The 15,647-nt window shown below is 40.8% G+C and overlaps 1 protein-coding gene across 1 annotated transcript in view; it reads left to right on the plus strand.

The window, feature by feature from the left end:
• The window catches only part of LOC126183759 (phospholipase A-2-activating protein), a 118,451-nt gene that overhangs the window by 35,238 nt on the left and 67,566 nt on the right, over positions 1–15,647 (plus strand). Inside the window, exon 5 of the mRNA XM_049925987.1 lies at positions 2,076–2,240. Within this exon, the coding sequence (XP_049781944.1) occupies positions 2,076–2,240 (165 nt within the window). The remainder of the gene's footprint in view (positions 1–2,075; positions 2,241–15,647) is intronic.

Consider the following 15,647-nt stretch of genomic DNA (forward strand, 5'->3'; position numbering starts at 1 on the left):
TCCTTTTTTTGTTCATTCACTATAGTTTTTACTTCCAGTTCAGGTTGTTCTGTTTTCTGTCTACTTCCCCCCGCCCCCATAAAACTACTCAATGTATTCCTTGCACCTCTCCTGTACTGTGTGAGAGTCATTCACCATCCGGAGTCTATCTGTGCCAGTCTGTCATCCCTCTTTCTTACACATAAACCTGATTGTACCTGTATTCATTCAGTATTACCTGTTGTCTCTCTAACCATTCAATAGCATTACGTTACTCCTTGATCTACTTGTGTGTGGCTCCAGCTGCCTTCCTTCTTACTAAATTATTAAAAATTGTTGAGTATTCTTTTTCCCTTTCATGTACTTACATTTTACCAATTCCTTCTTTTCTCTGTATTATAGGCAATTTCATGTGATAGCCTCTCTTTCCTTTTTCTCTCGCTGCAGTACTTGTCTCGTTGAAATTATGTTGAAAGTTTTCCTGTCTGTGTTGGTGTTACCTCACTTATTCTCCCTGAATTTTCCTACCAAAGAGTCTTCTACTTCCTTAAGTGTTCTATATTTCTATAAATGTTTCAAAATTTAGTATGTATCTTTTCAAACCCTTTCCAAACTCTCTGACAAGTAGATTGTGATCTGAGGCTATCTGCTCCTTGGTAAATTTTTGAATTTCACATTTGTGTACCTTTATTGGATTAACAGATAGCCAATTTGGTAATGTTTTATGGTTTAACCAAGGTAGTCCCTTCCTGGAGATTGAGGTGAAATTTTACCTTTGGATTCTTATTCAAAGGTCCATACCGTGTGTGTGTGTGTGTGTGTGTGTGTGTGTGTGTGTGTGGGGAAACAGTACTTTTGTAACTTTCCACTTATCTCAATACAGGCATAAAGTATGTCCAGTCAGGCTGAGCTACCCACCCTGGGTTAGACACTACATTGTACCCTGTGGAACTGGGTCTCTGCCTTAAATTAGCCATCCTATCACTCCAAACTTCAGGAGTGTGATGTGCCCTCCCCCATAGTTTGGAAGCATCAGACAGCCATTACTCAAGTGGAGTGAGAGGGAAGGTGACACATCACCCTTGAGCTAGGTTAATGATTGTGTATGACACCACAACTGAATGTTGACAGGAGTAATAATTTAAAACTTGGTAAATAAGAATATTTTCTTGTCGAATGCTGGTTAGGTCTGCTTTAGTTTTTAAATGTGTGGAAATGTTGTGGCAGGTTACTGTACGATATGCAGCATTCAATAAGATGCCAAATTTCAGGTGTTATCATGCAACAGGATTATTCCATCAGACAGCATTTGGACAGCCCAAGGGCAAACAGTAGAAACAGCCAACATCTCCCCTGCCAAAGAAATCCAAAGCTGTTTACACAGGTTACAGTAAAGTCATGATGACCACCTCCTTCGGCTACAGGAGCCCTCAACTCATTGAGTTTCTTGAGCGTGGAACGACAGTCAGTGCACATCACTGTGATGTGCCATAAAGTCAAAACACCCAGGAATGCTGTTGGACAGAAACATCCTGATGATGCATGATAATGCTGGGTCCCACACTGCCAATTGGACAAAAGATAGGCTTCAGCAATTTGGTTGGGAAACAATAAAACATCCTCCGTATTGCCTGGACCATTCAAAGTGCTATTTTCACATCTTTGACAACCTGAAGACAGATGTATGGGCATTGGTTTCAGCCGGACAGGGAAGTGCAAGAGTGGGTGCAGTTTTGGATCTGTCAGTGGCTGACTCTGTTCTAAGAAACAGGAATTGGTCATCTTGTCTCCCTGTGGGATAAATGTCTTAATGCCTGTGGTGACTACCTTTGCGTAGAATGATTCCATGGTGACATTGTGCCGGATGTTAGGTTTCCATTTGCCTACCCCTCATGGATAAATCAGAAAATAGCTGTCACGAACTCAGTGCTGATAGCTGTCCTGTAACTCAAATTGATTACAGATTACTTGTGCTCATAAATTTGTAAATGCTACCATTCTTGATGGATGTGCACGAGGGATTCAAATCTATGATATGATGTTAATCTGAACATTATCCCTTCATGTACTGATATGTTTTTACCCTTTAATTTCAGTGTTGCATTGTTTTCATATGGCGAGAACATATTTATGTCCTGTGGTGAAGATGCATGCCTTAAATTATGGGATGAAGATGATTGTCTTCAGACAATTAATCTACCTTGTCAGAGTGCATGGTGTGCAACTTCCTTGCCAAATGGGGACATAGCTGTTGGTTTGAGGTAAGGAAAAATTTGCATTAATACATTCTCTGAAAATGTAGTAAGTGTGATATAAAAAATACTGCTTCATGTTTCTGTTTATCGATTCTAACTTATTCAACCCCCCCCCTTCCCCCAAAAAAGGAAAAAAAACCTGTCAGGTGTCGCTATGAGATATGCTCTTGATACTTGATCACAATGTACAGTTCAGTCGACATTTACCGACCAGGAAATTACAACAGCAATGCACAAATTTATTTTTAGGGAACTAAGTTTTGTTTTTATGTCAGCTGAGGAAATAAATGAACACCTGGAAATGTCTAATAGCCCACTGCTGTTGTGTTTCACTGAAAACTCTACCACAAGGTATTGGTGGTGCTTGGTGTAGGTAATAACTCTGACAGTACTTCTGACTGATAGCTGGGCAGGGGTCATTGCTGTGTGATAGAGTTGGTGTTGCTGTATGTGGCCCTGACAGGAGTGTAAATAGGTTTTTCAATGTGGTTGCCCGCACAGAAAATCATTATGCGTAGTGTGCATAAAAGTTATTATACGAGAAGTTGGATAGAGACTATCTATGCATACATGCTATGAAAGCAACTGTGTAGTGCATGGGGGATCGTACATACCAGAAAAAGTTACTGCTTGTCCTATTTCCTTTACTTACAGAGTGAGAGGAAAAATTGCATATTATATCTTGGTATGCACTGTAATCTCTCTTACTTTAATGATCCCTGTGTGTTCCCATTCATGTTTCCTGTTTAAGCTGTATAATCTATATAGGCTGGTTACAGTAAATGCTCCCCAGTCAGCACCCAGAGAACAAAAGCAGATTTACTTTCTAGATTTTGACACTAAACTGCCGAAGCATTTGTAACAAAGCCACTGAATTTACAGCCCTTGAATAAAGATGTTGCATTCAAATTCTACCCTGATGCTGAGAGCTGGATTAAACTGAAGTAGAAAGTTCCAAAATACTATGTAAGCGTGGAACTTGTATCGAAAATATAGAGTAGATGTTTTAGAAGGGATAGTGTTCATTTCTACCAACAAAAATATGATACCTTATAAAAGCTGAAATTTTGTCTGACTGTGAAGCTTTCTGGGCGTGAGGAAAAGGCATAGACGAACTCAAATTAATCATCGAATGTCTATACTAACTATTCGATTCCACTGTAACAGTTGTGGAATCATTCAAAGAAAGTCTTTGCTCAGTAGCACGGAAGTACGTTGATCAATGAATAGTAGTTTAAAGAGATTTTAAACTACCAGGTATAGTCTGTCGGTAAACTGAAGAGCGAGCGAGCGAGTCCCCACTCTGCCAACCCAGCTACGTCACAAGGCGCTTCTACAGGCTGTTTCACAACGTAGTACCGGCCCTGCCGCGATGCGCGCTTTAAATCTGTGGTGATGCCGTGAACACATACGTCTCGGCTGCGTTCATTTTTAGACAATGTATTAAGACCATAAGGAATACAAAAAATGATACCTTCTTCCGAAACACAACATTATAGAGTAGATAATATTAATATAAGAATGCAAGTCAGGATTGTACTACAGACATAGAACCGAATGCCTGTTCATGTGAATGTATTGTATGTTCCTCTATTGCTATTCGTTAAATGAACCCCATATAATGCAATCAATCTGTAGAATTTGAGCCTTGTTCTTACTTTGTGTTTCTACTAAAAGGTAGAAGTTTTCTTTGAAGGACTGCACTGAAACTTAACAATTTTTGCAACACGAAGAGTGTTTCAAAAGTAAGCAGAAATTTATAATTTTGCGTGTTGTATTAGTCCGATTTGCATTACTTTTTGTCACTGTCTTTGTAAACATGTCTCAAAACTATGTGTACAATGTTATGCATATTGGGTATTTACTCCGTTGTTAGCTGTCAAAAAGGTTACATGTGTTTTGGTAGCATCAACGATTATTTGTTTTGTATAAAAATAGATTAGAGAATCTGTGTTAAATTTTGTTATAGTAATTGAATTAAGTGTGTGAAATTTTTACGGATGTTAAATATTACTTTTGGTGAGCCTGTTATAAGTGAACCAAATGAATACAAGTGGTGTCAACATTTCAAAGCAGGCCTTAAAGGACAGCGGTTTTACAAGCATGGATGAGATTAAAAATGCACTGTTAAGAGACCTATAAACTACCCTGAAGGAACAGTTCCTAAAGAATTTTGGGAATTGGAAAGAGCACTGGCACAAGTATATAGTATGTAATGGGGAATATTTTGAAGAGGATAGAATTGCTGTAGATTAACAAATAAATTTCTTACAAAAAAATCAAAATTAATATGTGAACGCATCTCGTATGTCAAGCTTTTTGCTTAAAAGTCCAGAATCGATGTACATGTTTTGAAAAAAATTTCAACAGTGTTTAGAATAGCTATTGCGCACAAATGTTAGGCATTATGTCTCAGATTCAGGTGAATAGTGACAGAGCTAGAGATTTAGTGTTCCATAAGCATCAAAGGTTTTATGTGATTTTGGAACTGTCTATAACGATCGGTTTCCTCCCAGGATTATTAGTTTTCCTTCGTTGCGATTCCACTAAACCACGCAACTTATTTTCGCGTTCCTTCCTTATGCGTCCTATTGGACGAGGCTGACGTTTCCATAAATTGGAGCCCTTTGAGTGTGACTGGTAATATTAGCCAACAGTTCTTTTTGTGTCGCCTCTTTAATACACGATGCAACAACGTTAGAGTCGATCGAACGCTCGTTACTCCGCAAATACCTCCTCTTCCTCATATTCTGCAAATTTTCTTGCAATGCTAGACGGTTATCCATCACTTCCAGAAATCGAATTATATCAGTAAGTATACAAAGTTAAAAGACACTGGTAACTAAGATCATACGAACAGAAACGACGTATATCACTGCACGCCGATCTACACCTCTAGACAGGTAACGGGCAACAGATTTTGGGTGCCCCTGTAGGCCGTTGGCAGCGTTCTTCCGGGAAAGGCCACTTCCTCCACCAAAAGTGCTGCTTGCTGTTGAGTTTACAGACTGACTATATATAGTAGTTCAAAGATACAGGGGATAGGCAAAATAATGTGAACAGTGGTAGTAATGGGATGGTTGTGCTTAATGGAAAACAAAGCAGGTAAGGTACGTATCGTGCTGGAATGTGCATGTTCAGTATGGACTAGGTATCAGTGCAGGTTGTGTACAAGTAGTGCACACTTTGTATTTGCATTCAGAGGCTGAGGTTGATGTGCAATGGAAGAGTTAAGAGTTCCAAAGAGGGCAGATTGTGGAGGCCCGATTAGCTGGAGCATCAGGAACCTATTGAATGTTTCAAGAGCAACTGTTTCAACAGTCGTGAAAGCCTACACAAAACATGGAAAGACATCATCGTGTAAACGTAATAGTGGGCGCAAATCAAAACTAAATGACAAATATTCATACGCTAACACAAATTATGTAAAAACAGCACAAAACTACGGTGGCTAAAGTGACTGCAGAGATCAATAGCCATCTTTTTAGACCATGTATGTATCGACACTGTCCACCGTGAACTCCATAAAGCAAATATTCATGGACGAGATGCTATACCAAAACCATTAGTGATGACAACCAGTGCAAAGAAGTGTAAAACATAGTGTTAGAAGCATAAATCTTGGGCGGCTGATAAGTGGAAACACATCATATGATCCGACAAGTTAATGTTTTTATTATTACCAACATCAGGGTAGGTTTGCATCTGGAGAATGCCAAAAGAAGCCTATAATCCTGATTGCTTGATTCCAACAGTTAAGCATGGAGGTGGAAGTATGATTGTGTGGGCAGCCATATCATGATATTCTGCTGGTCCCATCATTACTCTCAAGGGCCGTGTTACAGCCAATGATTATGTGAATGAATGTTTCAGGTGATCAAGTGCGCCCCATGATTCAGATGTCATTCCCCAACAATGACACCATATTTCAGGATGATAATTCACCCATTCATACAGCCAGGACAGTACAATTGTGGTATGAGGAGCATGCAACTAAATTGCAGCGTCTTTCCCTGGCCAGCACAGTCCCCGGACTTCAACATTATCGGACCCTTTCGGGCAGTATTGGAGTGCACACTCTGGAACAGATTTCCGCCTTTCTCGTCACTATAGGAGTTAGAAGAGGTTCTGATCGAAGAGTGGCATAACATTCCACTGGAGACTATACAATTATTATATGCCAGTATTCCAAGAAGAATCACAGCTGTATTATTGGTAAATGGGGTCCAACCTCTTATTAATAAACCATTCCCAAGTAAGTACACGTGCTCATATTATTTTGCCTGTCCCCTGTATTTTAACATACCAGGTATAGACTGGGACTTCTATGGAGTCTTCACAGGTGGTACAGACAGACAGCCTTGAGAAGAAGTGCTGAATGCTTGCTCTGTAAACTGTATTGTGCAACTAGTGAGACAACCCACACACAGTGGAAATAAATTACAGCTCATGGCTGTAAATGGGCCCGACCCTGTCGATGTCACCGTACAGGCATCACAGGCACAATGGTTACTGAAGTCAAAAATCTACCAAGAAGGCTATGGGAGTTCTATACTGGAAGGGCCAGGCGAGAAGTTGTTAGCACTCTGCTCGGACAATGAATGGATGTCATTTTGTCCCAGTTTGGTTAACATAGAGCAATTATGGACAAAGATTAAAGTGGATGTAAATTGCGCTCAGGAGTAGTTTGTGCTAAGTGAGTGGATTAAACCCTTTCATTGCTTCAGACATGGTCTTTGCAGTCACTGGTGAGTGCGCCTGTGTTGTGACTGTACTGCTTACCAGTTGTTTATAGCAGTGCTGAGAAATGGCGATTTGGCCACTATGAAATACTTATCATCTGATTTTGAGAAAGCTAATCACTTAAAAATTTTGATTTTTGCAAATCGTACAGGATATTAGGTGGATTGTGCTGCCACTTACTGCCAGGTACTCTATATCAGTGACCTTGGTAGTCATTAGACATTGCGAGAGAGCAGAATGGGGCGCTCCGCGGAACTCACGGACTTTGAACGTGGTCAGGTGATTGGGTTTCACTTGTGTCATATGTCTGTCTGTGAGATTTCCACACTCCTGAACATCCCTAGGTTCACTGTTTCCAAAGTGATAGTGAATGGAAATGTTAAGGGACACATACAGCACAAAAGTCGGCAGCCCTGACGCCAAATACGAGTGCTTTTCGCTTGCTGGGTTAAAAGATTTAGCTAGCAATTAATTTTTTTTGCTGTATATTCTATAGTATTCATGTGCATTAGTGTCAGATAGATGTGATAAATTGAAGGTATCAGTTCTTATTTGCGTCTGAATAAGATAAACAAAGGTTCTGTTTAGGACAATTTTGCGTGTACGCAAACGTTTGTTTACATTCTTGACTGACATTAAATATGTGGGATTATCTATTAAGTCGGTGCACAATACTCAGTACTTACATTTATTAGTGTCATTTAGACTCGATACATTGAAGGTAGCAGTTCTTATACGTTTTATTAGGAAAAGTGATACTGACAGTGAATTCTAACCTTACTTGTATATGTTTGACTAGCACAACCTGTGACAGTTTACAGTTAAGCAAACGTAAAATATGTGGTAAATTAGTATTAGATTACAATGTCTGAGTAAATCAGTGTTACAATAGAACTTCTGAGACCTAGTTACATACGGTTTAGTTAGCAGAAAGCTTGTTGTGGGCTTTAGGGATTGTGTACTGTAAGCCCATTGGTTCCTATAAAGTAGAGTTTGTATTTGTGCTTTACATTCTGAACTCTTATTGTTAGTTAAAGGTTTTTTTTTTTTTTTGTACCTGCATCTGTTAGTGTACTATACTCAGTATTTAGGTTTATTAATGTCATTTAGACTTTATACGTTTAAGGTAGCAGTTTTTATAGTTTTATCAGGTCATTTTTGCTTGTACGTAAATGCTTGTTTACATTATAAATATGATGGATAATCAGTAGGTGTAGCTTACCGTAGGTTACTGTTTAATTTGTTAGTAATATTCATTAGATAGCCCCTAGCAGTCTCCTGTAGGTCACGGTCTTATTCTTTAGTATTCACTATACAGCCCCTAGCAGGAAAATAAGCACCAGATCTAGCTTCTACCATACTTTTTATTGTTTTTCATTGTTGAGTGTCCTTTCTGCCAACTAGTGTGGCAGTAGGTTTCCTCAAGTTTCCTATAGTAAATCAGTTATTAGCTAGATGGATAGAGACTGTGTCTGTTGTGTACGGATGCAGGAGTAGTTGGACAGAGTCCAAATGCAGCTGGAAGCTTTGCTGGCCACAGTCAATAAGCTCCAGAGTGCCACCTTGAGGTGCTGTGAGGATGGGGTGCCTGGGGCAGCCTCTGATGTACTAGATGTGCAGGGGGGGGGGGGGGGGGTCACAGCTCTGTGTCACTGAGCTGACCTCAGGTGCGACTGAGGCGGCCGGCCAACTCTCACCTAAGTGTGGGTGGCGGGCTGTGTCGAGGTCTTGAGCCTCAGGGCGAAGGCTGCATGAGGGACGTAGGCTCCTGCCAAATCCCATGCACTTTGCTAATAGATTCAGTGTGCTATCTGATGCTGGAGGGCGGGGAGTGGGGGGGAGGGGAGGGCAGGGCAGGGTAGGGTAGGGTAGGGTAGGGTAGGGTAGGGTAGGGTAGGGGAGGGGAGGAGGAGGAGGCTGAGCTGGATCAGAATGCACCTTCTGCTAGGATAGTGGCATCTCCTTCAGCAAGGTCCAGACAGGCCCATGGGGGTAGGGGTTTTTTAGTTGTTGGTAGCTCCAATGTTAGGTGGGTCATGGTTCTCCTCAGGAACATTGGCTAGGGTGGGGAAGGAGTCAAACGTTCCCTCAGTGTGCTTGCCGGAGGCCTTGTCCGGAATGTGAAAGAGGCTCCTCCAGCGGCTATCAAGTGTGCGGGGTGCAGCCAGCTGCAGATTGTTGCACATGTCGTCACCAATGATGCCTGTCGTCAGGGTTCCGAGGAAATCCTTGGGTCCTTTCAACAGCTGGCTAAATTGGAGGAGGTGGCCTCCATCTCTCGAGGAGTGGAAGCCAAGCTGACGATCTGCAGCATCGTGCCCAGGGTGGACCAAGGTCTTCTGGTTTGGAGTCGAGTGGAGAATTTAAACCAGAGGCTACGTCAACTCTGTGACGAAAATGATTGTTGATTCCTCAACCTATGCTATGGGGTGGAAGGTTGTAAGACGCCCCTTGATAGATCAGGGGTGCTCTACACCCAGGAAGCAACTACACAGGTAGCACAGTACTTGTGGCGTGCACATGGTGGTTTTTTAGATTAGGTTCCTCCCCTTGGGAAACAAACCGTTGGCCTGAAAAAGTACAAGTTTGTGACACTGATGTGGGTGTGCCAACTTTAAAAATTGTTAGTTTGCCTAAACAGGTCATGCCAAAGGATTTAAATATGCTTAATCTCATGTTAGTAAATTATCGAAGTGTCTGTAGCAAGATCCCCAAGTTACTGTCTGAAATAAACAGCAGTGTTGAAACCAGACATAAATAGCAGCGAAATTTAACTCGGCTTGGACAATGTTTAGGAAGGATAGGACTGATGCTATGGGAGGTAGTGTGTTCATTGCAGTTAAAAGCTGTTTAAATGCAGTTGAGATTGATACTGGGTCGGACTGTGGAATAGTCTGGATAAAGCTGTCAATCAGACAAGGATTGACCACTGTATTAGGATGTTTTTATAGAGCACCAGCATCCGCAACAAACGTCGCAGAACATTTCAGGGAAAGTCTTGCGTACATAGTAATTAAATATCCAAATTATCCATTAGTGTTAGGTGGAGACTTTAATATGGCATCCATTGACTGGGAAAATTACACGTTTCTCAGAGGGGGCAGAAGCAAAGTCTCGGGGAAAGTTATTCCAGAAGCGCTCTCAACATACAACCTTGAGCAATTGGTTAGAAAACCAACTTGAGATGGGAACATATTAGATATCTTGTTGACAAACAGACGTGATCTTTTTGAGGAAGTTAATCTAGGAGGAGGTCTTAGCGACCGTAATGTCGTTGTGGCTTCTATGTCAGTGGTAGTTGAAGAAAAAAAAAAATCTATGCTGCTTTTTTTCTTGTTTGGTAAAGCAAATAAGTGTCATTAATGAATATCTTTGTAGTCAGCTCCAAGCATTCATTGTGGGACACAAAGATATTGAGCATCTTTTGTTGGAATTTAAACGTATTGTCCACCACGTGCTAGAGAAGTATGTGCCTAGCAAAAATATAGGGGAGGGAAAGGATCCACCTTGGTGCAACAAACATATTAGGAAGTTGCTGAGAAAGCAGAGAATTTTGCACAGTCGTTTCAAACGTAGTCACTGCCCCGCTCACAGAAATTATGCAAAATGAAAGCAGCTGTCAAAATGTCAATGAGACATTCTTTTAACGAATTTTAAAGCAATATTTTATCTGCAGATTCTAAAAATACCCCAAAAAATTTTGGTTGTATGTAAAATATATGAACCCTACAAATCATTCAATACATTATCTTGCTGACTGTACGGGTAAGGTAACAGATGGTGAGAAACAGAAGGCTGAAATTCCAAACCTAGCTTTCAAAAACTCATTTTTGTTAGAGGACTGCACCACCATTCCCTCTTTCAATTATGGAACAAACTCAAGGATGGCTGCCATAGTGCTTAGTGTATCTGGGATTGTAAAACAGTTAAAATCCTTAAACGCTAGGAAGTCATCTGGCCCAGACGGTATCCCAGTAAGATTATATGTTGACTATGCTACAAATATAGCACCATTCTTATCAATCACCTATCAGACATCATTGGAACAGTGGAAAGTTCCATGGGACTGGAAAAAGGCCCAGGTCATTAAATTATTGAATTATTATATATATATCTATAAAAAGGGTAGAAAATCGGATGCTCATAATTACTGGCCAATTTCACTGACATTGATTTGTTGTAGAATCATGGAATATGTTTTGTGTTCAGACATAATGACCTTTCTAGACTCTGAGAAGCTCATCTGCAGAAACCAGCATGGTTTTAGGAAACGGCAGTCATGCGAGACACAGCTGGCCCTCTTTGTGCATGATATACAACAGGCTCTAGATACCGGCTCCCAGGTTGATGCCATATTCCTCGACTTTTGAAAGGTGTTAGACTTAGTTCCACACTGTCGCTTGGTCCAAAAAGTGCGCGCTTATGGTCTGTCCGATGACATATGCGGTTGGATAGAAAGTTTCCTAACAGACAGAGAGCAGTATGTCGTCCTGAATGGGGTGACTTCAACAGAAACAAGTGTAACTTCAGGTGTCCCCAGGGCAGCGTAATAGGTCTGCTGATTTTTAAGATTTACATAAACAATCTGGTTGATGGTATTGACAGTGGCATTAGACCGTTTGCTGATGATGCTGTAGTGTACAGGAAAGTAGTATCACACAAAAGTTGTGAACAACTCAATGAGGATTTGCAGAAAATAAATGCGTGGTGTAATGACTAGAAGTTCTCTCTCAATATTAGTAAGTGTAACCTATTGTGTATAACAAGGTGAAAATCCCTATTAATGTGCGAGTACATAATAAAAGCCCAGTCTTTGGAAGCGGTAATATCTGTCAAGTAACTGGGTGTGACTATTCAAAATGATCTCAAATGCAATGATCAGATTACACAAGTAATGGGCAAGGCGAACTCTAGATTGTGGTTTAATGGTAGGATCCTGAAGCGATGCAGTCCTTCAACAAAGGAAATTGTTTACAATACGTTAGTTTGTCCAGCCTTAGAGTATTGTTCGTCTATATGGGGCCCTTACCATTTGGGCCTCATTCAAGAGATTGAAAAGGTCCAAAGAAGAGCGGCATGATTTGTGACTGGTACATTTAGCCGTTGCGAGAGCGTTACAAATCTCATAGAAAGTTTGAATTCAGATAGACGACGCACTAAACAGAAGGGGCTGCTCATTAAATTCAAAAATCCGATCTTCGCCAAGTATGTAGAGCATATATTATTACCACCAACTTTCTAATTGTGCACTGAACACCATTCAAAGATAAGGGAAATTAGAACTTGTACTGAGGCGTTGAGACAGTCGTTTTTCCCTTGTGCGATCCACAAATGGAACAGAGGGGGGAAATAAGAGTTTGGCACCAATTGTGCCCTCCACTACACTCTGCTTGGTGGCTAGTGGAGTATATATGTAGATGTATAAAGCGTACAGGCCGACCTCGCCTGTTGACTGATAGAGAGCACTGACAGTTGAAGAGGGTCGTAATGTGTAATAGGCAGACATCTATCCAGACCATGACACGGGAATTCCAAACTGCATCAGGATCCACTGCCAGTACTAGGACAGTCAGGCGGGAGGTGAGATTTGATGGTCAAGCGGTTGCTCATACACCACACATCATGCCGGTAAATGCCAAATGACACCTCACTTGGTGTAAGGAGCATAAACATAGGACGATTGAACAGTGGAAAAACATTGTTTGGAGTGACGAATCACAGTACACAATGTGGTGATCCGATGTCATGGTGTGAGTATGGCAGATGCCCGGTGAACGTCGTCTACCATTTTGTGTGTGTGTGTGTGTGTGTGTGTGTGTGTGTGGTGCCAACAGTAAATTCAGAGGAGGTGGTGTTATGGTGTGGTCGTGTTTTTCATGGACGGGGCTTGCACCCCTTGTAGTTTCGCATGGCACTATCACAGCACAGGCCTACATTGATGTTTTAAGCATCTTCTTGCTTCCGAGCACTTGTTCATAATGCACGGCCTGTGGCGGAGTGGTTACCCAACAATGACATCACTGTAATGGACTGGCCTGCACGGAGTTCTGACCTGAATCCTATAGAACACCTTTGGGATGTTTTGGAACGCCAACTTTTTGTCAGGCCTCACCAACTGACATCAATATGTCTCGTCAGTGCAGCACTCCGTGAAGAATGGGCTGCTATGCCCCAAGAAACCTTCCAGCACCTGATTAAACATATAGTGGAAGGTGTCAGTAAGGCTAAGAGTGGGCAAACACCTTATTGAATTCCAGCATTACCGATGGAGGGCGTCACACACTTGTAAGTCATTTTCAGGCAGGTGTCTGGATACTTTTGATCACATAGTGTATGTTCACTCGATAAACGACTGAATTTCTTTTTGTTATTCATCATATTTACTGCACTGCATTGGACGGATTAAAACATTGTAAGAAATTTTAGTGTGTTTGCATAAACTCCCCATATGGTTGATTTTAGCTCATACGTTGCAGTATATGAAATGTAACTAAACCATCAAAATTTTACTTAAAATTGGGGACAGAATGCTATCTCACATTGTTCTCAAGTTTTTAAAATTTATATTCGACAGACAGTCGTGTGTGACACGCCCATTTGCTTCCTTACAAATCAAGACTTATGTGGTCATAACAAATGTCATATTTCACAAATGGTTTGAGATATCAAAACAAGGTTTTTTGTTAATGATAGCAGGAAAAGAGAGACATATTTTGTGTGATAAATACTTGATACTCTTTTGTTCAGAGATAGGGCTGTAACTCGGCGGCGGCTTGGGGCACATATAGATGTCAGTAACTCTGTAGGAAAACCAAAGCGGTGCATGTGTACATGTCCACAGCACCAGGGGAATGATAGTGCAGGATGTGTGTACACGTCCCCAGCAGTGAAAGGGTTAAGGATAGAAAAGACCTCTGTAGTTTGATAACATCAATTCCGAAACACTGAGAAAACAGAGATTGTTCCACTCGTGGTTCAAAAAGTAACTCAGAAATGTTTACAGGCAAAAGTTAGAAGCAGTTCTTGTGTCTAAAAAGATTTATTGCCAAAACATTCAACTTCCACCGTCATGCATTAGTGAAAGATCTTGCCAAGAACCCAAGAAAATTATGGCCCTCCATAAAATAGTTAAACAGTTCAAAGCCTTCTTTTCAGTCAGTCGTCCACCATTGTGGTGCGGCAAACATAAGATAGTAAAAGAAAGTTGAAGTTTTAAATTTTACATAAAAAAGACCATTCACACAGAAGAACTGTACAGACATACCATTGTTTGACTGCCACACAAACTCCCATATAGAAGGCGAAAAAATAGGCATCCTTGGCAATTAAAAGCAGCTGAAAGAGTGCTTTGGCCCCATACTTAGCTTGCTTTTGTTGTGAAGCTCTTGCCCAGTGGAAAGTGACTGGAAAATAGCCCAGATGACTCCCATACATAAGAAGGGCAAAAGAATTGACACACATAATGACAGACAAGTATATTTAATGTTAATTTGCTGCAGAATTTTTGAGCATACTCAAGATTTGAATATAATAAATTCCTCTGAGACAGAAAAAAAGCTTCTGTCCACAAATCAGCATGGATTTAGAAAGTGTAGCTCGTAAAAAAACTGTTTGTCATTTCTTACGCAATATCCTGCAAACCATGGATGAAGGGCAATGGGTAGAATCACTATACTTAAGAGTTCCAGAAAGAGAGAGACACAGTGCAACACTGCAGACTGTTAAATGGAAATACTGCCGAAGTCATTTTGCATTTCCTTATGATCATCGGGTGATGATACTTTCCTCTAAACAGCAGGAAAGCTTTTTACCATTTTAATGACATTTTTATGTGCAACAGGTTCAGTTACTATATATTTTGTAGGAAGCAGGTCATATTCAGCACCTTTCATTGTATTATCCTCGTGGGCTTCGGATGTAATGCTACGGAGCCAAATGCTCACACTCACTCACCAGCGAGTTGTTAAGTCCAGGTGTGGGTCATGTTACTCTCTTAACAGAACTTAAGTATTGTGGACATGATGGCTTTTCATGTGGCTAGTTTCTCATGTCTCACCAAACCCAATGCGAAAAGTTGTTCTAAATAATTAAAACAATTTTTGGAGCTTGAGAATTTTGGTATAAGGGACAAACTGCCTCTGGTGGCTTGTTAAAGAGTTGGTTTTGTCTCTTGCCTCACTTAGGTTTGTATCTTTATTGCACTGGAAAATAGTACACAACAGTGCAAATGTCAACGGTGTGCATTGTGTGTTTTGTTTGGAAGCAAACTTATTCCATTCACTCATAGTACTGTTTACTGACAACAGTAATGCCCATTTAATTATTGTTCTCAGGTTTCTATCCTCGGTTCTGCCTCAGGGTGGTTTCTCTGATGTTGGTTGTACATTAACAGCGATAAACAACATTCTGGATAGGTTACTGATGCAGGGCTGATAGACAAGTGCCTCATGTATGGTTTCACTGAATGCAGTGGAGAATCATGATGAAGCTGTGCTGAGCTGTTCCTGCAGTAATAGCAACCACATCACAGCACATTTGTGTCTGATAGTTGTTGCATTATTCGTTTTGTGTTGTACATTTTGGTAATTGCATGTCATAAGCTTTTTCACTTTGGTGAAGGTATTTTCACAGAAACAAATTCAACTGAGGTAACAAACAGAACAAGTCATT

Source organism: Schistocerca cancellata, chromosome 4 (genome assembly GCF_023864275.1).
Source record: "Schistocerca cancellata isolate TAMUIC-IGC-003103 chromosome 4, iqSchCanc2.1, whole genome shotgun sequence".
Lineage (NCBI taxonomy): Eukaryota > Metazoa > Arthropoda > Insecta > Orthoptera > Acrididae > Schistocerca > Schistocerca cancellata.